The 27,721-nt window shown below is 40.4% G+C and overlaps 1 protein-coding gene across 1 annotated transcript; it reads left to right on the forward strand.

Annotated features, from left to right (window-relative positions):
• The first annotated feature begins 919 nt into the window (after positions 1-919).
• SUPV3L1 (Suv3 like RNA helicase) lies at positions 920-27,613 on the forward strand. Its single transcript, XM_046028020.1, has 15 exons — positions 920-1,241; positions 7,712-7,789; positions 8,173-8,280; positions 9,019-9,133; positions 10,758-10,926; positions 12,725-12,836; positions 15,722-15,799; positions 16,884-16,975; positions 18,167-18,347; positions 19,371-19,464; positions 20,757-20,976; positions 22,171-22,251; positions 22,629-22,805; positions 26,067-26,215; positions 26,872-27,613. The coding sequence occupies exons 1-15, from the start codon at positions 953-955 to the stop codon at positions 27,305-27,307; spliced, it is 2,379 nt and encodes a 792-aa protein (XP_045883976.1). The 5' UTR covers positions 920-952; the 3' UTR covers positions 27,308-27,613.
• The last annotated feature ends 108 nt before the right edge of the window (positions 27,614-27,721 follow it).

The following is a 27,721-nucleotide window of genomic DNA, read 5'->3' on the forward strand; positions in this document are numbered from 1 at the left end:
ACACCCCCCCCCCCCAACCCACCGGTGAATGAAAGGCACACTGCCTATTAGCAAATTGTTACCGGAATTCTATTTGACTATTTGACACACGACATCACAAAATTGCAAGACGCGTCCCTTCAAGTCGCAAGATACTCTTTTAGGTATAATGACAGAAATGAGGAAACTGTAACAGCGTATTTTGAATTAACATGTTGCAGCCTCCTATGATAGTATTCAACTTATGCAAATGAAAGTAAACTTAGGCTGGGATACAGAGGACTTATTTTTGCTATGTGGTTGTGACATCTCAGATACTTGGATGATGTACACAAACTGATCACATTAAAGAACAAGAATTCACACAAGTGTCACACAGGGGGTTCACCTAAGAACTTGCAGAAAAAAATTTCTTAGCTACGTTCCCAAAGGCCAGATCAAGCTATGTTCTCTAACGCTACTCTATCAGAAAACGAAAGTTAATAATCCAATAAACTTGAGAAATGCTCTTTACTGCTGGAGTCAGCAAGCTATGCTGGTGCTCAAAGCAGTGGTCCGAGCCTAACGGGAGAATTGCTCGCCGGGCTCCCCGCCCTGCCCACGTGCTTCTGAGCTCGCGCGCACCTAAGGCGCTAGCTCGGGTCACGTGGCGCAACTCGCAGGCCCCCTCCCCTCACCTGTGACATCTCTGACGGTGCCTGATTAGCTTCTTTTCTTTATAGAAAGCTGGCCCAATCAATAATGAAAAAGAGAAAAAGAACAAAACTTGTATTTTATAGTTTTTATTTCTAAGAGTTTCCTCTTCTATATGAGCAATCTCAAGACACATTATTTTTTTTTTGTCAGGCGTTATTCTGGGCAGCACCCTGCTCGGTCTGGGGCTTTCTGGACAGTAGGCGCGGCGGGTCGCGTCATAATCCACTGCCAAGTCCCAGGCAGCTCCAGCCTACTTCTCTTAGGGCCAGCGGCCTCGATGTCCTTCCCCCGGTGTGCCCTGTTGTGGGCTCGGCTCCCGGCGGGGCGCCGGGCTGGCCACCGGGCAGCGGTCTGCTCTGTCCATCGCGCCTGCGTTGAACGCGTGCCTGGGGCTCTGGGGCGCGTGTGTGCCGTTGTGTCCGCCTCCTCTTCTTCTTCCTCCTCTTCCGCCTCAGGAGGCTCCAAAGCCCCGAACACGTCCTTGTTCGTGCCGCTGACTGTGAAACCTCAGGGCCCCAGCGCGGATGGCGATGTCGGGGCCGAGCTAACCCGCCCTCTGGATAAGAGTAAGTGCGGGACTAGTGAGGGCGGCGGGGGTGTCTGCGGGGTCGAGGTGTGGCCGCGAGGAAGCTGCACCCTGGTGCCGTGGATACCCGCGGTCCCCTCGAGCGTTGTCATGGTGTCTGTCAGTGTCTGCTTATCGCGCTGGTTTGTGAGCCCCTTAAGGCTTGGGACTGCGTCTTCCTGAGTCTTGAATATGCCGTCCAGAAGTTGTCTTTTCCCTTTCACTGCGCTCCTCTCGGAATGGTTTAAACCCCCTTCTGATGGGACGTTTCCACCTTTCTTGAGTGGTTAGGTGGACGACCGCTCTTTGGAGCATCCTTCCTTGTTTCTCCTCCGCAGCCCATAACTATTGCCCTTGAAACGGGCGAGGGGATGGTCACTGAAAAGCCAGAGTAAGATTTCTTTCAGGATTCTTTGTCATTTATTGGCATCTACGCAGACCTGGTACTGCTAGGCTGTATGGTAGTTGCCAAGAGGAACCAGACTCAGATCCAGCTCTTTTACGCTCCAGAAACTTAGTCTCGTGGGGAGGAAGGACATATGGATAACCAACTCTAATACAAGTTAGAACATGAAAAGGGTTCCTCGGAAAGGTCGTATGTATCCTTGACCATCCAGGACTCCAGAGGGAAAGGAATTGCTCAGTATCGGCAAGAGGCAGCAACTAACTTTGAATGGCTTTGACAGGGAGGCGTGCAAATGGTTTTAAGGGGGATTTCAGATTATAGGACTGTATGACTTTAGTTTCTGGATGATTAGGGCGCAGGGAATTTCCTCTGACCAAATGAAGCTCTGGAAGGTTGTGGGAATGCTGTAGCTTCACAGGGCACTAGCGCTCCAGGAGTTACCTTAGGCAGTTCACTTCAACAAGCAACATTTGTGACCCCTATTGTAATTTTAAAAATACAGAACTGTAGCTTATTATGGGCCAAATCTTGTTTTGGAGGGCAGTAGTAGAATACTTTCACTGCCTGGAATGTCCCTGTGATTCATTCATTCTTTCTTTTTTTAAGCTATGGCTTAATATTGAGTGTTTGCTAAAGACAGGTACCATTGTAAGCATGTGACTCAATTTCCCTAATAACCCTTTTGAGGTTGACGGTGTCTTTATCCCCCAGAACTTATTCGTATCTCTACTATGTGCCAAGCACTGTTCTAGTCACACAGTAGGTGCTGAATATCTACCTATCTGTATTTCCTGGCTGATTATAACGCATTTAGCCATGTGGATGCAGATTGACTGCGAGTAGAAAGATGGTGCATATTTGTGATAGTCATGCAGCACTTAAGTTACTGGTCTGATTTACAGTCTACTTACCTTTTCTCCATTTCCCTTCTTGGTAACATGAGCATAATATTTTCTCTGCCTACATCTCTGGGTTGTGAAAATCATCAGAACATATTAGAAAAAGCTCTTTGAAAAATATAAAGGGATGAACAAATGTAAGCTAATATTATTTGTACTAAACGTTTGCTATTTGAAAAATGGAATTAATAGTTGGGTTGTTGTGGCACCTGGGTGGTATCTGCCTTTGGCTTGGGTCATGATCCCAGGGTCCTGGGGTGGAGCCCTGCATCGGTGGGCTCCCCTCTAGGTGGGGAGCCTGCTTTTCCTTCTCCCCACCTGCTGCTCTGCCTATTCGTGCTCTCACTTTCTCTTCCTGTCAAATTAAAAAAAAAAAAAAAAAAAGATGAAATTTGGGTTGTCACCCTGCAATAAGAATCTGATATGTGGAAACTGGGAATATTCCCTTAGAAGCCCAAATAACCTACCCTACCTATAAATCTAGGTTGATGTGAGGATTTAATAAAATAATGTATTTTTAGGTTAGTATATCAACAAAGGCTTTTTTCCTTAGGTTTTATTCTTTAGGCTATAATAGCTGGTGTAAAATTCCTCAGACATATTTCTACTTAGAATCAGCTGGTTCCACTAGAGTAGTATTTTTAAGAACTTTGGGCACTATTATGAATTTTTAAGAAGTTTAGAACTTCTAGAAGTTTATAAGCTCTAGCCATGAAGTATAACTACCTTTTTATTTCTTCTTTTTTGTAAGATTTAATTTTTTATTTGACAGAAATCACAAGTAGGCAGAGAGGCAGGCAGAGAGAGAGGAAGGGAAGCAGTCTCCCTGCTGAGCAGAGAACCCAGTGCGGGGCCCCATCCCAGAACCCTGGGATCATGACCGACACTGAGGCTTTAACCCACTGAGCCACCCAGGTGCCCAAGTACAACTACCTTTGATGGCAGAGTAGCCCTCTTTCTGGGAAAGGTGATTGAGACTGGAAGCTTGGGCAGTCCCAAATGGGGCAGCAAAGGAGGAAGATAGTAACATCCAGACCTTGATGTTGGTCTTGATGCTGACCATGGATGGCAGATGTACCAGCAGAGTGTGATCTCCTTTTGATTTTTGATTCATCACTGGCTTGTTTACAGGAGGTGGCAGCAACAAATAATATTCTTGGTGGATTTTATTAGCAGTTGTCACTCCCAGGAAGAGTATCAGATGAATTGAGGCAGGTTGTGGTAGTTTCCGTATAGATTCTAGTACTGGAAAATGGGTAGATGCACATTGGAGCTTGGATATGTAGAGCTGTGGCAAGAGGGTTGAAGTCACTCGCCTCCCTGTTAGTAGAGTGAACTGGAGTCAGAGTTTGAGGGAAGCTTGTCAAAACGCCTGGACTGATTTGTTTTGGCATTTGGATATAATGCTGTAGGGGTCAAGATTGTGGAGACAGTCCCCGTATAGACTGTTAGGTGACACTCTTTTTTTTTTTTTTTTTTTTAAAGATTTTATTTATTTATTTGACAGACAGAGATCACAAGTAGGCAGAGAGGCAGGCAGAGAGAGAGGAGGAAGCAGGCTCCCTGCTGAGCAGAGAGCCCGAAGCGGGGCTCGATCCCAGGACCCTGGGATCATGACCTGAGCTGAAGGCAGAGGCTTTAACCCACTGAAGCACCCAGGCGCCCCTTAGGTGACACTTTTTTTCAGAGCTCATCTAACTTTCTGGGTAAGAATCATGGTTGCAGGAGGAACCTTATGAAGGAGCAGAGACTTGGTAAAGTCGCTGTAGTTTGAAGCAGGGTATCAGGCACAGACACATTTGGGGGTGTAGAGAATAGCTGAGGCTCCTCCGTCTCAGTGCTGCTGTCACACCTGTCATTGGAGCGCGGGGCAGAAGGGTCTGAGGCGTTTAGTCTGATGCACCTGTCTGCTACAGTAGTTGCTGGGAGCAAATCTAGTGCTTCTAACTCCCTTTGTGATGATATGAAAGATTTGGCATGTTCTATACCTGAAACTAATTTTATACTGTATGTTGACTAACTGGAATTGAAATAAAAACTTGGAAGGGAAAAAAAAAAGGTTCATCATGAGTTCTGGTCACTATTAAAATAATATTCCAGCTCATCTGCATATCCAGTGACAAGGATAGTAATATGTAATATTAGAGGGAAAGGAAGTAAATGCCACCACTAGGTTGTCTCTAGTACAGCCTCTTCAGGATTAATGCTGCCTTTCCTTTATGGATCCTAGAGATTTCCCAGCCTGTTCTGATCACTTCCCTCCACCCGCATTTCCACTATGGCTTTGGCCTTTCCAGTTCTGTTGTGAAGAGAGGTTGAGTTGTATAACCTTCCATCTGCTCCAGCCCTCAAGTGAGCTGTAGCTTTGATGTACTGAGGTGGAATTCTCTTTAGTTATGGATGGGTACAGAGAAAGGAGTGAATTAAAACATTTTAACAAAATGGATAATTCCTGTGGTTTAAGCAACCACAATTGGTAATGGCTACTTTGTTGTTTATCATGGCGTAGGTGGGATAAAGTGGACTGTTAACTTTTGTGTGACACTCAAGTGCAGTAGATTCCCATTTTAGGAAAGAACGTGTTCTTTTTTTTTTTTTAAAGATTTTATTTATTTATTTGACAGAGAGAGAGATCACAAGTAGGCAGAGAGGCAGGCAGAGAGAGAGGAGGAAGCAGGCTCCCTGCGGAGCAGAGAGCCCGATGCGGGGCTCGATCCCAGGACCCTGAGATCATGACCTGAGCCGAAGGCAGCGGCTTAATCCACTGAGCCACCCAGGCGCCCCAAAGAACTTGTTCTTATGGACTGTCTTGAACATTTTGTTTTCTCTTCAAAAGAAAATGTAATCATTTAAAACAATGCCACTGGCTTGGAGTTTATTGTGGGCCTCTTAATTTTAGCAAATGTAGCTGAGACCCAGCATAGCCATATTAAATCCTAGGCTCCCTTTGCAGGAGGCTGGAAGAAAGCTATATGACCTGGTGAAAAGTTGTGGTGACTGAGTCCTTTCTACTGTGGCTGAGATCCAGAGGGTGTATCCTTTAATTCCTGTTAATTTTTTTTTGAAGATTTTATTTATTTATTTGACAGACAGAGATCACAAGTAGGCAGAGAGGCAGGCAGAGAGAGAGGGGGAAGCAGCTTCCCTGCTGAGAGAGCTAGATGTGGAGCTCGATCCCAGGACCCTGGGATCACGACCTGAGCTGAAGGCAGAGGCTTTAACCCACTGAGCCCCCAGGTGCCCCAATTCCTGTTAAATTTTAATGGGAAGTAATTATGACCAAAAATCAGGTCATTCTGTTAATAATAGTGAAACTGTGAAAGCTTAATTTTTATGAAAAGCAAAACTTACATCTTCATATACTTTTGTAGTAAATTAAAAAAAAATTAGTGCTATTTCCATTAATGTTTTTTGCACTTTTCTTTTAAAAATTGGTAGTGGATTTGGAACACCCTCTTAGATAAAGTGTCGATACAGAAATTTTTGTGTAGGTAATAGTCATTTTTCAGCAACTTCAAAAAGTAACATATATGCCGTAAAATTCATCCGTTTAAAGTGTGTAATGGTTATGTTGTACAACTATCACCGTAATTTAATTTTAGAACATTTTCATCACCCCAAAAAGAAATCCCATACCCCGTAGTAGTCACTCCACATTCCTCTAGTCCCACTCCCCTTCACCCAGCCCATGGCATGACTAATTCACATTCTGTTTCTCTTAGGATATTTCATATAAATAATATCACACAATATATGGTCTCTCTGACTAGCGTTTTTCACTTAGTGCAAGAAACCTTATGCTTGAGTAAAGTATCCTTGAATGTCTTGATTCTTGCATAACACTGGAGTGTTAGTTATAGAAAATGGATTAATTCTGAACAAATGTGGTATCTTCAGTTTGTATTGAGTCTAGTTCTGCAGAATTTCTCCAAGCAGTTGCTTGTGCTTTTTTCCAGTCTTTTATTTGTTGGTGATTTTTCCACTGTTGATGGAAAGAGATGATTACTCCCACTGGGTACAAAGTAACAGATACCCAGAAATATCAGGATAGCTGCCAGTTATAGGTGATATATATGTATGTATCTTACATTTCATTGTGGGCAAATCTAGTGCCTAAGCCAGTGATTTAAAAATTTCCCATTATGCAAAACAAATTGTTATTAGTGGGTGCTTTATTAATACAGGCTTATTTCTTTAGTAAGTATTGTGTGTATTGTTGCTGCATGAAAATGAGGTTGGTACTTGTGCAGGAGATAGAAGTACAGGCCACTTGGCCTTTCTGTGTTTCCTGGGCAAAGACGGTATCCTCCATTTTGGCCTCCCTTCCCAGAAATACAGTGTGTGTGGCAGGATCAGTAGAACATTTATCTCTGGAATAATGCAGTAGTATTTAACATGTACGATGTTAATACAATTGCAGCTTGACTGATTAAAATATTTTCACTTATGAAATTACTGATTCATGCTGTTATGTTGCTTCAGCAGACATGTAACTCACCCTTTCCTCCAGCACAGTGATTCTGTGGCATCATCCGTGATGTGCAGTCTGCTCAGCCTTGCTTGGGTACTTACAGTGACAGGGAGCTGGCACTTTTTTGAGGCAGCCCCTTTTCACTGTTCTAATTGTTAGAAGTTCTTGCATGAATTCCACTGAAATCTGCATCCCTCACTTCCCACTGACTGTAGTTATACTATTTAGAACAAAATAAGTGTAGTCTGTTCTTAAAGTCGTCATCTTCAAACTAAAGATCACCCCTGACCTCTTTAGTCATTTGCATAAAAGCGTGATGATCTGGTCCTTGCAGCACTGGTTGTCCTCTTAAATACCTTTTAACTGCTCATGGTTAGATGTTTAGAAAGGTTGTAAGTCGGTGAAATAGAATATGGTCACCTAAGAGTGGCCTGATGGAGGCTAAGGATGATGTCTAATCCTTTGGCACCTGGCTTACTTCTCTGTGGTATAACAGGAATATTCTATTATTTGACTTTATAATTTTTCTAGACATTCTTTTGCACTATTAAGCCATAAAAAGCTTGTGATCAACTGAAATTTTTAAGTACTTGAAACAGTAACTCCTGCCTTGAGTGTTATGACGTCAAGTTTCTTTTGTTCTTTTGGGCATTTCTCCACCTAGAAAACCAATGTTAAGCACATCTTTCTTTCAGATGAAGTAAAGAAGATCTTAGACAAGTTTTACAAGAGGAAAGAAATTCAGAAACTGGGTGCTGATTATGGACTCGATGGTAAGGCTAATAGCATTTCCATTAGAGATTTTTTATTACTTCTTAGCTTATAGCTCTTTCAGTCTTGTGTGAGACTTCGTGTGCCTGGGAAACAAGTATATACACACTGTCTGGACGATGTCCCTGACCTTCGCTTCTGTCTTGACAGGAGTTGGGCAACATGCACCTGGTGGGCCGGACACACAGCAAAGGAGCTGTGTGTGCATTTTTCCCTCCTGTGCTAGGATTTCACTGTCGGCCAGATCATAATAAACCAGCTGTAGGAGCCCCCAAAAGAGAGAGGATACTTTGACGAGTCAGGTGTGATGTGTGTATGTACACTTTTAAATGAGAAATGGAAAGAAAACTGAGCCCTGCCTATTGTGCTTTTGTGTTTCCCGCAGCTCGTCTCTTCCATCAAGCTTTCATCAGCTTTAGAAATTACATCATGCAGTCTCATTCTCTGGATGTGGACATTCACATTATTTTGAATGACATTTGCTTCAGTGCAGGTAAGTGTTTAGAGACTTTAAAAATCTCTTTTAAAATATGTTGAGCATACTTTGTATTTCTTTGCATGCTTCATGTTTATTTCTGTGGTCAGAGCCTGTTTATTGTAGAGTGGGCCCTGTTTACACTGTCTGTAAATAATTCTGTGCTTTCATAGGAGGCCTTCTAGGTTGTTTTGCTTTTATAGTGGGTCCCTGAACTGATCAGTAAATGAGCCATATATCTTAGACTGGAAGAAGACTGGGCCCTTGATCTATTACCTCTGCTCTCCACTGTGTGCTGTGTATAGGCCACAGTGAAGTGAACGCCCACAGAAGATAGAATTCTTACGTGGCAGATTCCATCTGTTTCTGCCACTGAGTTTTTTTGGTTAGATTTTTTTAAATGTAGTGTTTGCATTTGTCTTCAGTAACCATAGGTCTTGCTAATGTGTATTTCCAAGTTCATTCGTCCTTTCTTTCTTCCTTCCTTCCCTCCCCTTCCTTTCCCCCTTATTTTTTTTTTTAAAGATTTTATTTATTAGAGAGAGAGAGTGAGCGCACAAGCAAAGGGAGACTTGTAATCTCTGCTTAGCAGGGAGTCTGATGTGGGGCTCAATCCCGGGAGTTCCTTGCTCCAGAATTTTTCTTTTAATCCTGGCAACGTTCCCTTGACTAGTTCACTAAGAAGGAAAATTTCACTAAGTCTGGTTGGGGATAACATGTAGATTGCACCTGTTAATGCAGTATTTTATTTTTCAGCTCATGTGGATGATTTATTTCCATTTTTCTTGAGACACGCGAAACAGATATTTCCTGTGTTGGACTGTAAGGATGACCTACGTAAAATCAGTGATTTAAGAATACCACCGAACTGGTTAGTTTCTTTACTTGTGGATTTGAAATACTAGTTTCTAATCTTGCAAAGTTAGTGATCATTACATTTTTTCTTCTCCTTTTAAAAAAAAAATTTATTTATCTGACAGAGAGAGAGAAAGCGCACAAGCAGGGGGAAATAGCAGAGGGAAAGGGAGAAGCAGGCTCCCTGCTGAGCAAAGAGCCAGACATGGGGCCTGATCTCAGGACGCTGGGATCATGACCTGAGCCAGAGGCAGATGCTTACCTGACTGAGCCATCCAGGCACCCCTGATCATTACATTTTTTTATTGTAGGCTGGATGATAAATCCTAAAGAGTGTATGAGTTGTTTTCCCTAGAAAAACAGGCAGTTAATTCTGGTGTCTCCCCTTGATTCTGATCATGCTAGCTTGTAGGTTTTACTAGGACAAATCTAGACAGTAGCCCTTACTTTAGAGTGTTGGCCTTACAATTTAAGTTTGGCCTTTCTAGTGTCAGCTGAATGCCAGGGTGTTCATGAGCTCTCACCACTACCACCACTGTGGCTAGAACTCCACATCTAGTGCCTTTGCCACCTCTTTGAGACTTTCTGCTCAAACCCTTAGCAAGCTGCTCTCTGCTAGGGCCTGCTCATCTTCAGCTCAGCCCTTGGCCAAGGACCCAAGGGAAGTCTTACGTAGACTTCAAGGCATCTCCTCCACTGAACCCTTGCTTCTCTTCCAACTTCTCCCTTCAAATTCCACCTGCTGTAGCGTCTCTGAATTTGATCTCTACTGCTCAGCTCATTGGGACTGTTATACTTTGCTTGGGTTCTACCTCCCTGTGCCCTACTGGGGTGCATTAGGGCTCATCTCAAATGTTCCTTTGTTTCAGGCCTTGTAGTCCTAATACTGCCTGTCATTTATGTCCCCAAGCAACTGTGGTGTGTATTCTGTCCAGTTTTGTACTTGTTTGTGGTGGGAGGTCAAGTCCTGTACCATTTTTCATGGCCAGAGACAGAAGACACAGTCATTACATGGTACATGTTGAAATTCAGATGCTTAGGAATATTTACTTACAGGGTCATGTATTTAGAGCTGTGGAAATGATGTCAGCCTATCTGTGGAGCTGATAGCAGTTTAAACTTACTTTGACTCCTGAAGAGAAGGGACTTGTACAGTGGCAAAAATAGCCAAGAAATTAATTTGGATTTAGATCTTTCTGTCCACTAGTTAGTAAATGCCAATCTTGGAAAACAGTATTTGTTAAGTTTTAAATCCTAAATTTTTTTTTTTAAAGATTTTATTTATTTATTTGGCAGAGAGAGCAAGAGAGCGAGCCAGCACAAGCAGGGGGAGTGGCATGCGGAGGGAAAGGGAGAAGTAGACGTCCCACTGAGCAGAGAGACTGATGGGGGGCTCGATCCCAGGACTTGGGATTGTGACCTGAGCTGAAGGCAGACACTTAATCATCTGAGCCATCCAGGTGCTCCAACAGTCATTATTTTAGTGTGGATCTGAAACTCATCATTTTATTTGGTTTTTCAAAGATGCTGTCATGTGAATATTAATAGGATGTTTCATTGGAATCATTTTCAGTTGATACCTTTGTCAGCGTTGATTTTGAGGTTAATGGGAATAAGCTGTTTACCCACTTATGTTTTAGGTACCCAGAAGCCAGAGCCATACAGCGGAAGATAATATTCCATTCAGGCCCTACAAACAGTGGAAAGACTTATCATGCAATCCAGAAATACTTGTCAGCAAAATCTGGAGTGTATTGTGGCCCTTTAAAATTACTGGCACATGAGATCTTCGAAAAGAGTAATGCTGCTGTTAGTATATTACCAAATATTTGCTCTCTTTCTTCTTAATTTGGGAGGGCTGGGCAGGGTAAAGGTGGGAAGGTGGTAAAGGGCATATGTAGTAATTTACCACTAATAAAAGTTGCCATAATTCATTGTACTTTGTAAGATGTACCATTATTTTATGTACAACTGAGAAGGAAAAAGATAACTGCCAATGAACTCTGACTTGCCATCTATTATTGGGCTACATCCTGATTTCAGATATACTAAAAAGTGAAAAAATGTGTATTGGAATGAATGAAATACAGTATCAGATTATTTCACAAATACAGAGAAATGCAGAGAATTACATGTAAATAACTTGAATCCACTACCCGACTCCCATCAGATTCTTTTTTTTTTTTCTTTAAAGTTTTTATTTATTCATTAGAGAGAGCACATAAGCAGGGGGAGAGGCAAAGGGAGAGGGAGAAACAGACTCCTCACCAAGTTGGGAGCCCTATGTGGGGCTCGATTCTAGGACCCTGCGATATGACCCGAGCCAAAGGCAGACAGAAGCTTAACCATCTGAGCTACCCAGGCGCCCCTTCCATCAGATTCTAACATTCCACTATACTTGTTTCATTTATTTTTTTAAGAAATAAAATATTAATATGTTGAAACTCTCTCTGAGGCCCCCCTTTCTTCCTCAGAGTTAACCTACTCTGTTATGATATTTAATTTACCTTTTTTTTCTGATTAGACCTCTTATGCTATCAACTAGAACTAATGATAAAGACTGAAGTCACCTGTTCAGACCTGCAAAGGACTGAATGCCCTGTTGGCTGAGGCATCGTTTCACTAAACGGGCCATGTTCTTATTCATTATTTTATTATGACTATAATATGAGATGAACAGGCTTAGGAAGATAATTTGCATTCTCTGTTTTTTATTCTGGATGATTTGTGTGTTTGGCGTACATCATGCCTCCTTATCGAAAATAAGAAAGTATTTCCTCAGAACAAAGACTTTCTTTTACATAAGCACATGATATTTCTCAAAAACAAGGTACTTAATATTGATAGAATGCTATTATTTAATTCACAATCAATACTCAGCATTTGCCAGTTGTCAGTAACACCACCACCACATTCTTCCAGCCCCCCCAGGATTCTGTCCGGAGTCTCAGCACTGTATTCTGTTGTCATACCTTTCGTTTCCATTAATCTGGGACAGTTGCTCAGGAACCTTCTTTTATCTTTCATAACCTTTACATTTGGAAGACTACCAGTCATTTGTGTTGTAAACTGTCATTCAGTTTGGATATTTCAGATGTTTCTTCATGATTAGTTCAGGCCTCTAGGGAGACTGGCTGTCCCAGATTGCCAGGACTTACCTAAGATTTAGTACCTAAAGCCCTTTGTCTTGAGGAACCCCTCAGTCCTGGGCAAACTATTACACCATACTATTAATGCTGCTGCTTCTCAAGGAATTCTGTTGGGAGGTTGTTATGTTCTTAAATATTATTTATAATACTCTTCTTGAATATAGAAACAACTATTCATTTTATTTTAATAAACCAAAACAGTACAGAAACAAAGTTAAAAAGTGAAACTGCTATAATTTCTCATGTTTGTATTACCTGAGAATTTAGCTGATTTGAGATATTTCAGAGTTTATGTAGGTTATGTAAGGGAACCGCTTTTATTTTTCATAAAAATTTTCTTTACAGGATTGGGAATGAATTTGATGGTAATGGCAAGAATACTCTATTAAACATAAAAATTCATTTTTGCTGTCATTTTAAAGGTGGTGGTAACTCCAGATTTCTTTTTGTCATCCTAGGGTGTTCCGTGTGACTTGGTAACAGGGGAGGAGCGTGTGACCGTGGAGCCAGATGGGAAACAGGCTGCCCACGTTTCTTGTACAGTTGAGATGTGCAGTGTTACAACTCCTTGTATGTACATGCCATTTAAAACACTATGGTTTAGTAATTTTTTCTAATTTTAGAATATACATGAACATATGAAATGTGTTTTTTATTGTAAAAAAGTATTTAAATGGAGATGAGGAGGACAGTAGTTCCCTAGTGCTCAGAACCGCTGATAAATGCCAAACTCTCTGTGGTGTTTGCTTTTGAATGTTCCTTTCCTTTTTTCTCTTCAAGTTACTAAAATGTTAACAAGTTTGATACTTCTTTTGTCCCACTCCTCGATTCAGTTCCTCTTTTGATCCAAGTGCTATCAAGTATTTGGTATATGTCTTTCCTGTCTTTTTTCCTATCACTGATATGTATTACCTGTAAGCACTGTAGATTGTGTATTTTGTTTATTTATTTTTACTTACGTATTTATTTATTTTAAAGAATTTTTTTAAAAAGTTTTATTTATTTGAGAGAGAGAGCGAGCATGTGTACACGTGCGAGCAGGGGGAGGGAGAGGGGAAACAGACTCCCTGCTGAGCGCAGACCCTGACATCATGACCTGAGCCGAAATCAAGTCAGATGCTTAACGAACTGAGCCATGCAGGTGCCCCAAATATACTTTTTTTAAAAAGTGTATTTATGTATGGGACACCTGGGTAGTTCAGTTGGTTAAGTGTTTCCCTTCAGCTCAGGTTATGATCCCAGTACCATGTTAGGCTCCCTGCTCAGCGCGGAGTCTGCTTCTCCCTCACTCCTATCTTGTGGTCTCTCCCACTCTCTCTTTGAAGTGAATAAATGAAATCTTAAAAAAAAAAAAAAAGTTCATTTATTCTTTTCGTAACGTCTACACTCAGTGTGGGCCTCGAACTCACAAGCCCAAGATCAAGAGTCCTGGCTCTTCCAACTGAGCCAGCCATGCGCCCCTGGATTGTGTATTTTAAAACATTAATGTGATTACCATATTGTATTATCATTCTGAAACTTGCTTTTTTTTTCTACACAGCCTGTTTTTAGATCTAGTCTTATTATACATGTATCATTTGTATGTGTATTGGTATATGTCTTTTTTTTCTATCATAAATATATATATATAAAGTTTAAGGCTGAAATTCCATCTTATGACTAAAATTATTCATTCCTTCCTGTATTAAAAAATACTTAGGTTGCTTAAAGTTTTTCCCTAATGGACACCTGGGTGGCTCAGTCCGTTAAGCAGCTGCCTTCAGTTCAGGTCATGATCAGAGTCCTGGGATTGAGCCCCATGTCCCGGCTCCCTGCTTAGTGGGGAGCCTGCTTCTCCCTCTCCTTCTGCCACTCCCCTCCGCTTATGTTCTCTTTCTCTCTCTCTCTCTCTCAAATGAATAAATCAAATCTTTAAAAAAAAAAAAAAGTTTTTCACTATTGTATCACACTTCAGTGAACTTCTGTTTAAGTAGTTTTGAAAATATTTTAAATAAAAATTAATTTTTTCTTACCACTAAGCAATCATGTCTTCATTATAGAGAATACAAAAATAAATGCAAAGAGAAGAAAAAAAACCCTACAACCTCCCAATCCTACCCATCCAGAATCAACAAGTGTTAACCTTAACCCTGTGGTGTGTATTTTCCAGATTTCTTCTGTTTGTGATTGTGTTGTGTATGAATGTACTTTTGAGTGCATTGTGGTTGTGTATATTTAATTAAATAGGGATTATACATTATGTACTTTAGTTAGCTTTTTCTATTTTAATAATTTTTCTGAGCAAATGAATAGTTTTTTAAAAGAATGAGTCTACTATAAAAGTAATACATTATAAAAATTTAGATAGCACAGAAGTTTATAAATCAAAATTCCCTCTTCTGTACCCTCATTTCTAATCTTGTTTGTATGTACCCAACTGCAATAGGTGATTTTTAATCTGTGGTTTTTCAGTATAAAATGTGCTTGCTTTCTTTTGTTTCCTAAATGTTACTGTGTGCATATTAGTTTTTTTTTCTTTAATGTGCTCTTCTCAATTCCTTGTTACTTGAGGAAGAAAATTAAAATACAGTTTACATGACTTAAAGAGAAGAAAATAATATGGTCAAAAGCATTTTGGCATTAGAAAATAAAATGAGGTACAGTTTTTGCTGTCGTGATGAGCTTAAAACTCCTGAGAATGAGCATAGTTAAAGATCAGGGAATGACCCTCGCTCTTCTTCCTATTCCTGACATCTGCCTGGGTTCCTGTGATGGAGAAGTAGGGCTGTCTACTCCTTGTTCCTGGAAGTGTAGATACTTCCTCTTTTTTACTACCCTGTGGGTATGTTTATTTATTTATTTTTTTCCTTAAAGGTGTATTTATTTTAGAGAGAGATCATGTGCATGCATTCACAAACAGGAGGAGGGGCAGAGGAAGAGGGAGAGAGAGATTCTGAAGCAGACTCCCTGCTGAGCGTGGAGCCTGATGCAGGGCTTGACTCCATGACCCTGAGATCATGACCCTGAGCTGAGATCGAGAGTCAAACACTTAACCAACTGAGCTACCCAGGCGCCACTGGGTGTGTTTGTTCTTATGAAGCAGATTCTCCACGCTGTCTCATAAGACAAAGGGACCCAGTAGATGCTAGATGGCCTGGGTTTGAATTTCATGTTTTTAGACCTATACTTACTAACTGCGCATGCTGTGTAACCTTGAGCCAGAGATTTAACTTCTCTGGGCCTCAGTTTATTCTTCTGTAAAATGGCTAGAACGGTGATACTTATTGTATAGGTTTGTTGCCAAGATGAGTTGAGTCACAGTTGTAAAGCACTTAGAGCAAGCCTGCCAGGAAAGAAGTGCTTAGTGAGTGGCGATGGTGGTGATGGTAGTGACAGAAGCTTGAGTTGTGGTGCTGTAATTTGTTCATGACACCGTTTAAGTAGATTGCATTGCTCATGATAACTTCTCATTGTAGATGAAGTGGCCGTGATTGATGAAATTCAAATGATCAGAGATCCAGCCAGAGGATGGGCTTGGACCAGAGCACTTCTAGGTTAGTGGTTTTAATACTAAGAGCTGTGTGCTTTGTGACATCTGCATGGAGATGCATTTCTCTGCTTGACATTGCCAAATAGAGTCATTAGGATCCTCTCTTTTTGAGGGTCAGCCTAGGGTGAGTTCTTATTTCCTAATTATTATTTTAAAAATGGGAAATCTAGTTCTCTTACTATAAAGTTAGCATAACCAGTTAAATAAAGTTAAAATGTCCAAATCTCACCATCTTTACACAACCGGGATTAACATTTTGGTGTTTTATCCCAGTCTTTTTCCTTGTGATGAGTATGGTGTTTTGTAAATATGTTATTTTGTATCTTGCTTTTTTTCAGTTTTCTTATTTCATACACTTTTTTTCACACCACATACTAATATTACCTATTCTCCATTGAAGAGCTGTGCTTTTTTTCCCTATAGAGTGGAACATTTTTTCCTGTTACTGATAGTGCTACAGTAAAAATTTTTGTGGCCGTAGCTTTTTATTTATTTATTTATTTATTTAATTATTTCTTTAGGATAGGCTCCTGGAATTGGAGTGTTTGAGATCCATGGATATGAATGAACATTTCACTGCTTGATATTGGAGTAGATTTTTGATCAGTATGTTGTAGGTCATGTGTTTTGAAATTTAAAAACAAGTAGCTGAACTCCTTCAAACAAAGCATATACATTAAAATCTGTAATTTAAAATAGGTGACAGTGGATCTGCTCAGCGGTAAGGAGCTTGTAGTTTCATTTACCCTTCAGTCCTCAGCCTCTGAGGCCCTTAGTGATTCCATGGAGCCTAATTTGAAAAACATAAGTATAAGATTCAGGGCTATCCATCAGAATGCCAGGTTCTAATCCTGGCTGGTTTCACCCTCAAAGAGACTCAAAACGTCGGCCAAACCAGTTTAAAAGCTTTGAGACAGTCTCTGCCCATTAGAAGGTTGTTATTTTGAGGTTTGCATCAAAGAGATAATATTGATGAACAGGCTTGGTAAAGTTGTAAAGCAGTAGGTAAGCAAAGCATTTTTGCTATATTAAGGTATTATATATTCAATTTCATATCTTTAAAAAATGACTGATTTTGCATTTAACAGGACTCTGTGCTGAAGAGGTCCATTTGTGTGGAGAATCTGCCGCTATTGACCTGGTTACTGAGCTTATGTACACGACTGGGGAGGAAGTGGAGGTACTAGATTACACGTTTTGTTCTCAAGGTGGTGTAGCAAATAGCCTAGAGTACCCCAGCAGTGCTTCGTAGGTCCCAGATAGTGGCATAGTCGGAACTTAACGGAAATAAAATTAATGCTTCATTTCCTCCCAGTTGACTGGGTCATACATATTTGCTTGAATATCGTGATCTGAAATCCTGGCAGAATGGCCAACATACCGTAAGCCTTCCAAAAGTACAAGAGACTTTTCACCTTCTCTTGACAAAACCTTTTGGAGTTTGAGCAGATCTCTTTAGAATTAACTAAGTCAGGAATGTTGGAAGTTTGAGGCTTAGCAAAAGTTCATGGTTTTCAGAGCCTCAGATGTTTCTGGTGTTAGGACCTTTGATATACATCTAATTGCTAGAGATAGTTTGTATCCCTTTCTTAAATTCATAGAAAGTAACTGGTTTCCTTTTAATCCTAGGTTTTTGTGGGGTTTTTTTTGTTTTGTTGTGTTTTTTTTACTGTAGTTCTTGAATAAGATGAACAAATTTTAAAAAATTGGTCTTTTAGTTTTATGTTCAGCTTTCAGGGAGAGGCTAGAATGTAGTAGAAGAAAATCTGGGTTCTAGGCTTTGCTGTCATTAGCTTTACATTCTTAGGCAAATAACAGAAGACCAGAACTGAAAGGACCTTTATCAGACCTGATCTTTTATATGAGCTCTATTTTACTTTCTTATAAAATGGAAGTAATAGTTAATAACCCTTCTGAGGTTATCAAGTTGCCATGAAAATTGAATTATATAAAAGTGCTTTGAAAATTTTCTGAAATGCTATATGGCATTTTAGGGATTTAGAAATACCAATGAGAACCGATGGTAACATTTATAATATGAAAAATAATGTGTTTTTTTGTACTTTCCTGTGAAAAATGTTGGAACTTGTCAGTTACTTTTTCTTTTTTTTTTTTAAGATTTTATTTATTTGGAGGGAACACAGGGAGGAGGGGCAGAGGGTGAGGGAGAAGGAGATTCTCCCTGCTACAGGAACCTGATGCAGGGCTCGATCCCAGGATCCTGGGATCATGACCTGAGTCAAGGGCAGATGCTTAACCAACTGAGCCACCCAGGCGCCCCAGTATTTAGCTTTTCATTGCAGGTTTTTACTTACGTATTAATCACAAGAAGTTAAGTGTGTTATTTTAAAATATTACATCTTTATTGTAGGTTCGAAGCTATGAGAGGCTTACCCCCGTTTCTGTGCTGGATCATGCATTAGAATCATTAGACAACCTTCGGCCTGGGGACTGCATTGTCTGTTTTAGCAAGAATGATATTTATTCTGTGAGTCGACAGATTGAAATTCGGGGATTGGAATCAGCTGTTATATATGGCAGTCTCCCACCGGGTAATTATTGGCTTTCATTATGACAGATATGAAATCTCTTAATTTTGCTATTTGTGTCATGCTGTGTATAGAGAACTTAGTAAAAGGTACTGAGTTATGTCACTTGATAAACTAGTAATTTATTATGGGTCATATAAAATAAATTCTTCTGGTTCATCTTGGTGGGGTACAGAAGTTTTTAAATTCATAGTTCTTGCTGCTGTTGTTAGGCTGTATTTTAAATGTTGAGTTGATGATTTTTTTTTTTTTTAAAGATTTTATTTATTTATTTGACAGACAAAGATCACAAGTAGTCAGAGAGGCAGGCAGAGAGAGAGGAGGAAGCAGGCTCCCCGCTGAGCAGAGAGCCGGATGTGGGGCTTGATCCCAGGACCCTGGGATCATGACCTGAGCTGAAGGCAGAGGCTTTAACCCATTGAGCCACCCAGGCGCCCCGAGTTGATGATTTTTTATAGCAAGTCATTAGAGGGGCATGTGGTGACTCAGACATCTGACACTTGATTTTGACTCAGGTCATGATTTTAGGGTCGTGAGATCGAACCCCATGTTGCGTTTTGTGCTGGGCATGGAGCCTGCTTGGGTTTCTCTCTGTCCCTCTCCCTCTGCCCCTCCTGGCTCTCTCTGAAAACAAAACAAAACAAAAATATTAAAATGTGAAATACCAGTTTGGTAATTGTGTTGGAGTTACAGTCCTGAAATTTTTTTTTTTCCCCCTAGAGAGAGAGAGCGCACGAGTGTCAGTGGGGTGAGGGGGACAGAGGGAGGGGGAAGAGAAAGAATCCCAAGCAGACTTCATGCTCATCGTGGAGCCCAGTACAGTCTTGATCCCAGGACCCTCGGATAATGACCTGAGCTGAAATTAAGAGTCAGATGCTTCACTGACTGAGCCATCCTGGTACCCAGAAACAATAAGAGTTTTATTCATAAAAATGGAGAGTAGGAGGGGAGGGGTTCCAAGATATACTTAGTGTGATATGTTAAAAGACTGAAAATGATGAACTAACATAAACCTTCTTGTTTTAGGGACCAAACTTGCTCAAGCAAAAAAGTTTAATGATCCTGATGATCCATGCAAAATCCTGGTTGCTACAGATGCAATTGGCATGGGACTTAATTTGTAAGTAATTTGTTTTTAATACTCATGGATAGTCAATGGGTTAGATGGCAATTAAACATTTTCTAATTGGCATTAGAATGACCAAACATTTAGGTTTAGAAGAATGGGTATTGTAATATAGCTCTGAGATTTATCTTGTTTACATCTCTTGAGAGAATAAAAAGAAAATAAACAGCACCAGGAGTTTTGAATGATACTCCCTACCATTACCACATAACTGTTATGTTATTCCATTGTACTTTCAGTCTCAGTCAACAAGTGTATGAGTGCCCATTATGAATGTGGGGCTAGGCCTTAGCTCTAGGAGTAACAGTATTATGCCTAAATAGTCCTCTCTGGGTAATCAAGGCAATTATACCTTTGTGAATTAAAGAACTATTCAAAGCTGTTAATAGCTTTATTATATGTTAAATGTAAATATTTATTCATTTATATTTATATAAATATGCATATATTTATATAAATATATATTAAAAATAAATATATATGTTAATAACTGTTAATCGCAGCCTACTTTTGTTTTTGTTTTGTTTTTTTACTAGAGTGTGTGAGAAGGGAGGAGTAGAGGGAGGAGAATCTCAAGCAGACTCCCTGCTGAGCACACAGCCACCATGGGGCTTGATCTCGCAACCCTGAGGTCACGACCTGAGCTGAAATCAAGAGTCTGATGCCACTCACTTCCCACTGAGCACCCAGGGGTAGCAGCCAACTTTAAAAGCAGTCTGAGAGCACTTCATGTGGTTTACTTGTATAAAAAATAAAAAGTTATTTTTGGGGTGCCTGGGTGGCTCAGTTAGTTAAGTGTGCGACTCTTGATTTCAGCTCAGGTCATGACCTCAGGGTCCTGGGATCGAGCCCTGAGTCAGGCTCTGCACTCAGTGAAGAGTATGCTTGGCCCTCCCCTCTCCCTTAGTTCTCCCCACTGCTCGTGCTCTTGGTTTCTCTCCCAATAAATAAATAAATAAATAAAATCTAAAAAAGAAAAGTTATTTTCTGTAACTTATTGAAGGATAATTTACGTACTCCACAGTTTACCCCTTGTAAATGTACAATTTTTTTTGTAAATGTACAATTTAATGATTTTAGTAAATTTACACATTTGTTAAAAATGTTATTTAAGGGGAAGAAAAAGAATTACTGACAAACCTCTTTTCCTTATTTTGTAAACAGTGGACAAGGTTGTAAGCAGGCCTAACCTAAACTAGAATTGCAGTGAGCATTTCTGCCATGACCCAAATGATGGAGAGTTTTTTATTCAGCAGTCTGAGCAAGTACTTTTATTTCTCTTTCAGGAGCATAAGAAGAATTATTTTTTATTCCCTTATAAAACCCACTATCAATGAAAAGGGAGAGAAAGAAATAGAACCAATTACCACCTCTCAGGCCTTGCAGATTGCTGGCAGAGCTGGTAGATTCAGTTCAAAATATAAGGAAGGAGAAGTGACAACAATGAATCGAGAAGACCTCAGTTTATTAAAGGAAATTTTGAATAGGCCTGTGGATCCTATAAAGGTAAGATGTAACATGTTAATTACTTCTCCGTGGAGGACAGTCATTCCTTCCTTCACGCACCTTCCAGACTCTTGCTTCTGACACCTGGAAATAGAAATAAGCAAAAGAAAGTTTTATGCCGTGAAAATCATGTCAAGAAAGCCCTACTTTACTGCTTCAGAGAGGCATAGGGGCCCCTTTATCGGAGAATGGTGTGCAAGTGAAAGGTCCAGATGAAACAAGTGTAGTGAACCTGATACTCCTTTAGTTCTTCCTGTCTGGTGATGGGTCGGGGAGGGGTGTAGTTGCTTCAGGTGGACACACAGCTGTGTCAGCAGATCGAAAAATTATGAGAAGCTTGAATGTAGAAGAAACCTTGAGTGAGGGGCAGAAACAGTACTAAGCAATACAACTTTGAGCTAGTAAGGACAGGGTTCCGTTTTGGTTAGTGCAGTTAGTGAGGCAGCAGCGTATGTATTTTAAGCAAACTGTTAAAATTTAAGTTGCTTGGAAAATTCACTTATAAATTAACGTGGCTTGTTTTATTCTTCAGGGGTACTGGCAAAGGGGAGTAGAAATGAGGTGATGCAAGGAAACATTCCCGGAGGAAGGCTGTGATTGACTTAATTTCTGTAATTTTTGTTAAGAGTGCAGTTGATAATGACACATCCGCACTTTTCTACTGTGCGCCTCAGTTCCTGTCCTCATACTCGGCCTCCTTCCCATGACTCGGCTCTTTCCCATGCCCTTTCTCTCTGCGTATACTTAACTGTAGGCATGTATTGGTACTGGAATACCGTTGACGAGATCATTGGCCTCCAGTTAAGACGTTCTCTCCTGTATTTGTCAGTTTTATTGCCTTGGCTAATGCGATTGATTTCCCTTGTTCGTTTTTGTTCAGTGAAGATAACTGAGACCCTGGAAAGCAGTTTTGGTACTCTGTCAAATCATCATAGATTTTAGGAGTATAACTAAGATACCTGTGAAAGATTGACTAAGTACTCAGTTGGGTGTAATTGGTTGGTTTTACTAAATCATCAGCTTCCTTTTTGGTAATAAATGGGAAAGTGATGTTGCTTTTTTTCTTTTTTACTCAAATTCTTGTCATTTAACTAATTTGACAAGAGCTTAGCCTGAATATAGTATTTTGAAATAACTTAAGGGAAGTTGTCCTTTAAAAAGAAAACTGAAGAGTTGATCTTTCTTTTACTAAAGGCAGCCGGTCTTCATCCAACTGCTGAGCAGATTGAAATGTTTGCTTACCATCTTCCTGATACAACACTTTCTAATCTTATTGTAAGTAAAAACTCACTTTTAAATCTCTTCTAAAATCTAAAATTTCTTTTCTAAAAACGTTGGTATGTCAGACAGTTACAGGTTAACCTCCTGGGCATCAGTGAGTAGTCTGTTTTATGATGTTGCTACCTATGAAGTTTATCTTGAAGATGGAAAAATGTTCTTTCAGAATCTTCTGGGACTCTTGTCCTGAGGAATTTTCTGAGTATTTCAGGTTGGGAAGGCTATGGGGGAGGTCTTTCAGCTTGAGAAGGCAGTGGATTAAGCGGGGCTTTCTAAAAGACTTACAGATTTGAAGAGATTGTCCTTTGTAGACTTGAGCACTTTATTCCTGCCCTCTTAGGCAGTCCAGTAATGTATCTTTCCCCCCGCCCCAGGATATTTTTGTAGACTTTTCACAAGTTGATGGGCAGTATTTTGTCTGCAACATGGATGATTTTAAATTTTCTGCAGAGTTGATCCAACATATTCCATTAAGTCTCCGAGTGCGGTATGTTTTCTGCACAGCTCCTATCAACAAGAAGCAGCCCTTTGTCTGTTCTTCATTGTTACAGGTAAGCCTTTGTCTTTGTATTTGTGTTGTTTCAAGTCCTTGCATTTCCCCAAACAACACTTTGTTATGTAAAGTAAAACAATTGGAGAGTATCTTTCAATATGGGATACTATATAAGAAGTTAAATATAAAGTGGCTCTTTTTTTCTTACAGGCAATTTTTTGGGGGTCAGGGGAACTGTTGCTTTGTATTTGGGTTTATGTGGTAGCCTTTGTGAAGAAGCTAAAACAAAAACAAGTATAATTTTGGGGGGCTGGTTCTTTGCCTAATGATACACTTTTTTTTCCTCTAATGGTTCTTTTGGTCTTCTTTTTAATGTTTGTTTGTCTGTTTGTATGTCCATGCCCAATGTGAGATGTGAACTTACAGCCCTGAGATTAAGAGTCATATGCTCTGGGATGTCTGGGTAGCTCAGTTGGTTGCGTGTCTGCCTTTGTCTCAGGTCATGGTCCCAGGATCCTGGGATTGAGCCCTTCGTTGGACTCCTTGCTCAGCAGGGAGCCTGCTTCTCCCTCTACCTGCCACTCCCCAACTTATGCATGTATTCTCTCTCTTTGACAGATAAATAAATCTTAAAAAAAAAAAAAGTCAACATGCTCTACCAACTGAGCCAGCCAGACGCCCCAATACACTTCTTTCTTTCTTTTTTTTTTTTTTAAAGATTTTATTTATTTATTTGACAGAGAGCGAGATCACAAGCAGGCAGAGAGGCAAGCAGAGAGAGAGGAGGAAGCAGGCTCCCTGCTGAGCAGAGAGCCTGATGGAGGGCTCGATCCCAGGACCCTGAGATCATGACCTGAGCGGAAGGCAGAGGCTTTAACCCACTGAGCCACCCAGGCGCCCCCCAATACACTTCTTTCTTAATGGCATTGGTTAATATTTTTTGGAAATTCAGTTTTCCTAATTATAAGGCACTGAGTCAGGGATAGCTGTCTTAATGCGTTTGGTGCCAAGGTTCTAGCCTCTTTTCATTCATTTGCATAGGGATACAAACCTCTGCCTTCTGAGAAGTACAGGATGCTCCCAGACAAGGAGGGGCAGGGAAGTGCAGTGGAAGCTGAACTTCCAGCCCCCTGCCATGTCCTCTCAGCTCGCAGAGCTCTTGCCTCTCCCCCCTATTGCCTGTGGCTGGAGTGCTATCTCACTAAACCCCAAAGGCCTCCTCATTGAATCCTCCTTGCACTTGTAGTCTCACTGCTGTCTTTTCTGTAGAACTCAGCATTCTGCATACTAACTGTTTTCCTACCAAATCTGTTTCTAAATTTATGTTCTAAATTACTTTGCAGTCACATAAATAATACATAAATGTTTTCTCGCTACACTAAGTTAAAACACTACAGATAGGTTAAATTGGGTTACCACCCCCAATCCCAGTCTTCGACAAAGACTGCAGTTAACAGTTTGCGTCACCGCAGACCTCTTCCGTTGCGTTTGCCTATGTGTGTGTACATATAGAAATTCTAGTTTTGTTGCGTGGGTGTGTTTTCCCTTAAATGTTGTGCTGACTTATTCTGCACCTTGCCTTTCTCTTTTCCCATTAATGTGTCTTAGAGGTATTGCACATCCCAGGTATTTACCTAGAAAATACGTTTCTTAGACTGACATTTATGGGGGAGTTACTTGGCATAAGGTTGAAGTATATGGAACAAAGTCTCAACTGCTATAACCTGACCTGGATAGAGCTCGAGACCATGGCCTTGATCCCTTTTACACAGCTTTTCTAATGAAGCAGTTCTTTTCTTTCTAAGGAGTAAGAGGTCCAGAATGGTACAGACCAACAGTTGCTTATATGTTCTGTTAGTGGTAGCATGTTAAATTTGGAGATTTTTCCTTTTTTCTTGATCACCATTACTTACTGAACTATAAAAGAGCTCAATCCTTTGGATGGTCTCTGATGCCTCCCTGGATGGTTGTTTGGAATCAGTGTTCTAGGGAGCTCCTTTAGGGCTGGCTGCTGGATGGAGGTACCTGATTGGCATCTCTCCCTTCCCTTCTCTGCACAGCTCTGTACTTAACTCTTTTACATACCGGGTTTCCACTAGTTTGTGGCCACTAATATTAACGCCACTGTCTTTGTAAAAGAAACTGAGTTTGGCTTATCCTGCTTTTAGCAGGTTAGTATGGTCACATTTCCATCTTCATGGCTATCCTGTTTGGCACTTACTAAGCTTAGTAGAATGCGTGACTGAATTTAATAAAATCATAACTTTTTTTTTAAAGATTTCATTTATTTGACAGAGAATGAGAGCACAAGCAGTTGGAGTGACAGGCAGAGGGAGAGGTAGGGGGAGAAGCAGGCTCCCCACTGAGCAGAGAGCCTGATGTGGGGTTCGATCCAGGACTCTGGGATCATGACCTGAGCTGAAGGCAGCCACTTAATTGACTGAGCCACCCAGGTGCTCCAAATCATAACATTATTTAACCATAGTTGTTCTAAAACTGCCTTGTTTAGGTTAAACATTTAGAGATAATTTTCCCTAATCAGCAAATGAACTATTTGAAATCAGCTTATTCTTGAAGCTAGAGATTTTAAACTCTTGCTCTAGAAGTCTCATATGGTTGTGGTCTGTCTGCTGTGGGCCATATCTGTGTCATATGGTTGTGGTCTGATGCGTAATTGTGCCTAGCATTGTTGGGGAGTGGGAGCAGCTTGGTTTTCCAAGCACATTCTCCAGCACTGTCCTGTGGTTCCAGGAGGAGGTGTGGTGGTCTTATGGTATTGATGAGGAAGCTGAAGCACAGAGTGGTGTCTTAGCCAAAACACCACAGCCAAGTGAAGAGGCAGAGTCTTTTTACCAGTTTGATTGACTCATACGCAACCTTGCACCAAGCCACCCCAAAGAGTTTCTTTATGATAAGGGAGGACATTAGCAAGATACAGCTCATACTTGTAGTTATAGGACTGTTGCCTGAAGGGATAGAAATGAGAGTCTTCAATGTCTGTCCAGAACTTAGAACATTAAATGTTCATAAAAGTTAACAAGACTTAGGCTCTGGAAAGTTAGTTCTTATACAATTTCTGTATTTCACATATTATTGCCTTGGTTTTGGAAAATGAAGGAAACTCCCCCTCCCCTTCTTTTTCCTTAAAAGTATCTTTGTAACCTATTAAATGTTCTAAAAATTAAGAAAAGTATAAAGAAGGAAAGATACCAGCCTGCTTATTGAAACAACCACAGTTGATTTTTTGTTGTGCTTTCTCTTTCTAATTGCAGACTTAGGTGAATTTTGATTCTTCTACCATTCTTTTCTTCTCTTTCAGTTTGCCAGGCAGTATAGCAGGAATGAGCCACTGACCTTCTCATGGTTACGCAGATATATTAAATGGCCATTACTTCCACCTAAGAATATTAAAGACCTCATGGATCTAGAAGCTGTCCATGATGTCTTGGATCTTTACCTGTGGCTAAGGTATCACATTTTTCCTTTATGTACTCTTGTTTTTCTAAGTAATAGGGGAAATCAAAGATTTTAAGAGTAAATGGTCTTTTGCTCTCTCAAGTTAGACACATTTTTGCAGGGTGTTTTATGTTATGTTTATTGTCCATTATGGCTGTTGAGCCTTATTTATATACATTCTAAAAATGACTGAGGGACTTCTTGTGATTCTAGTTCAGATAGGTAGGTGAGAAGGTTTACTAGACCCTTGCTACACAAATGGTGGTCCCTGGACCGAAAGCACTGGTACCACCTGGGAACTTGTTAGAACGAGACTACCAGGCCCACCACAGACTTAATCAGACTGCATTTTAACAAGATCTCCAGGTGATTCACTTGTACATTAATATTTGAAAGGTACTGTGCTAGCTTAGTGATTTTCAAAGGTGGGGCATGTCCCACGGGGGAACATACCAGAATCACTTAAGATGAGAGTGATGACCTACCCTCATAATGACAGTATTGCTCAGGTGTGCTGGGGCAGAAATAAGAGTTGATCAGAAGCACTGGCCAGAGTTTGCAAAAACAACATTTGGGATTAATCAGTGTCAAGGTGTAGTTACGTCAGTGAGATTAGTCCAATACTGTGAGAAGAGTTCTTGTTATAACATAATGTGTCTCTTTCCCAGCTACCGGTTTATAGATATGTTTCCAGATGCCAGCCTTATTCGAGACCTCCAGAAAGAACTGGATGGCATTATCCAAGATGGTGTACACAACATCACCAAACTGATTAAAATTTCAGAGGCACAAAAGCTGTTGAATTTGGAGAGCTTGTCAGCAGAGAACCAGTCGCGATTGTCAGGAACTGTGAAGGGCCAAGCTAGAAGGATGCGTGGAACAAAAACATTAGGGAGTAAAGCTGCTGAGACACCCAGCCCCGGTGCAGGAGAGAAATCCCTGGCTTCCAGATTGGTGCAGCAAGGCCTCCTCACTGCAGACATGCTGAAACAGCTAGAAAAAGAGTGGCTAACACAACAAACGGAGCATGGCAAAGACAAAACAGAGCATGGGACTCACTCAAAAGGGACAAGAAGGAAGAAGAAGGAACCTGATTCAGATTAGTTTTATTTTATTTTTATTTTTGCAAATAAAAATATTTTAAAACCTTTATTTCCCCCTCATATGTATTTACTCCTTGCTATGGTATTGTGGCTATCTCTTACTGTTTTTTTGTTTGTTTTGTTTTTGCGTGGGAAAATAAGCTCTTAAAGATTTAAGATTTAATTATTTATTTTAACATTTAAAAATTACCAATTACAAATGTCTTAGAGATTTTATTTAAAGCTTTATATAGTGGCCATTTGTAGTATAGCACTAAGATAATGCACTGTAAGGAACTGTGTATGGGAATAAAATCCGTTTGGTGAATTGTTTTGATCAGTTTCCTATACCATTGCTGAGGATGTCATGGTTGGAGTTGGTCTCCCACCCAGCTTAAGACTTATTTAGTAAGAGAGAGAACGAGTAGAGGGAAGG

This window comes from Meles meles, chromosome 13 (assembly GCF_922984935.1).
Source record: "Meles meles chromosome 13, mMelMel3.1 paternal haplotype, whole genome shotgun sequence".
NCBI lineage: Eukaryota > Metazoa > Chordata > Mammalia > Carnivora > Mustelidae > Meles > Meles meles.

Bases quoted from the DNA above. Each gene is read 5' to 3' on its own strand.
- SUPV3L1 (XM_046028020.1), top strand. From the start codon at position 953: ATGTCCTTCCCCCGGTGTGCCCTGTTGTGGGCTCGGCTCCCGGCGGGG. The intron at 18,348-19,370 runs GTAATTATTGGC...TTCTTGTTTTAG, and splicing joins ATATGGCAGTCTCCCACCGG to GGACCAAACTTGCTCAAGCA. The intron at 22,806-26,066 runs GTAAGCCTTTGT...CTTCTCTTTCAG, and splicing joins TCTGTTCTTCATTGTTACAG to TTTGCCAGGCAGTATAGCAG.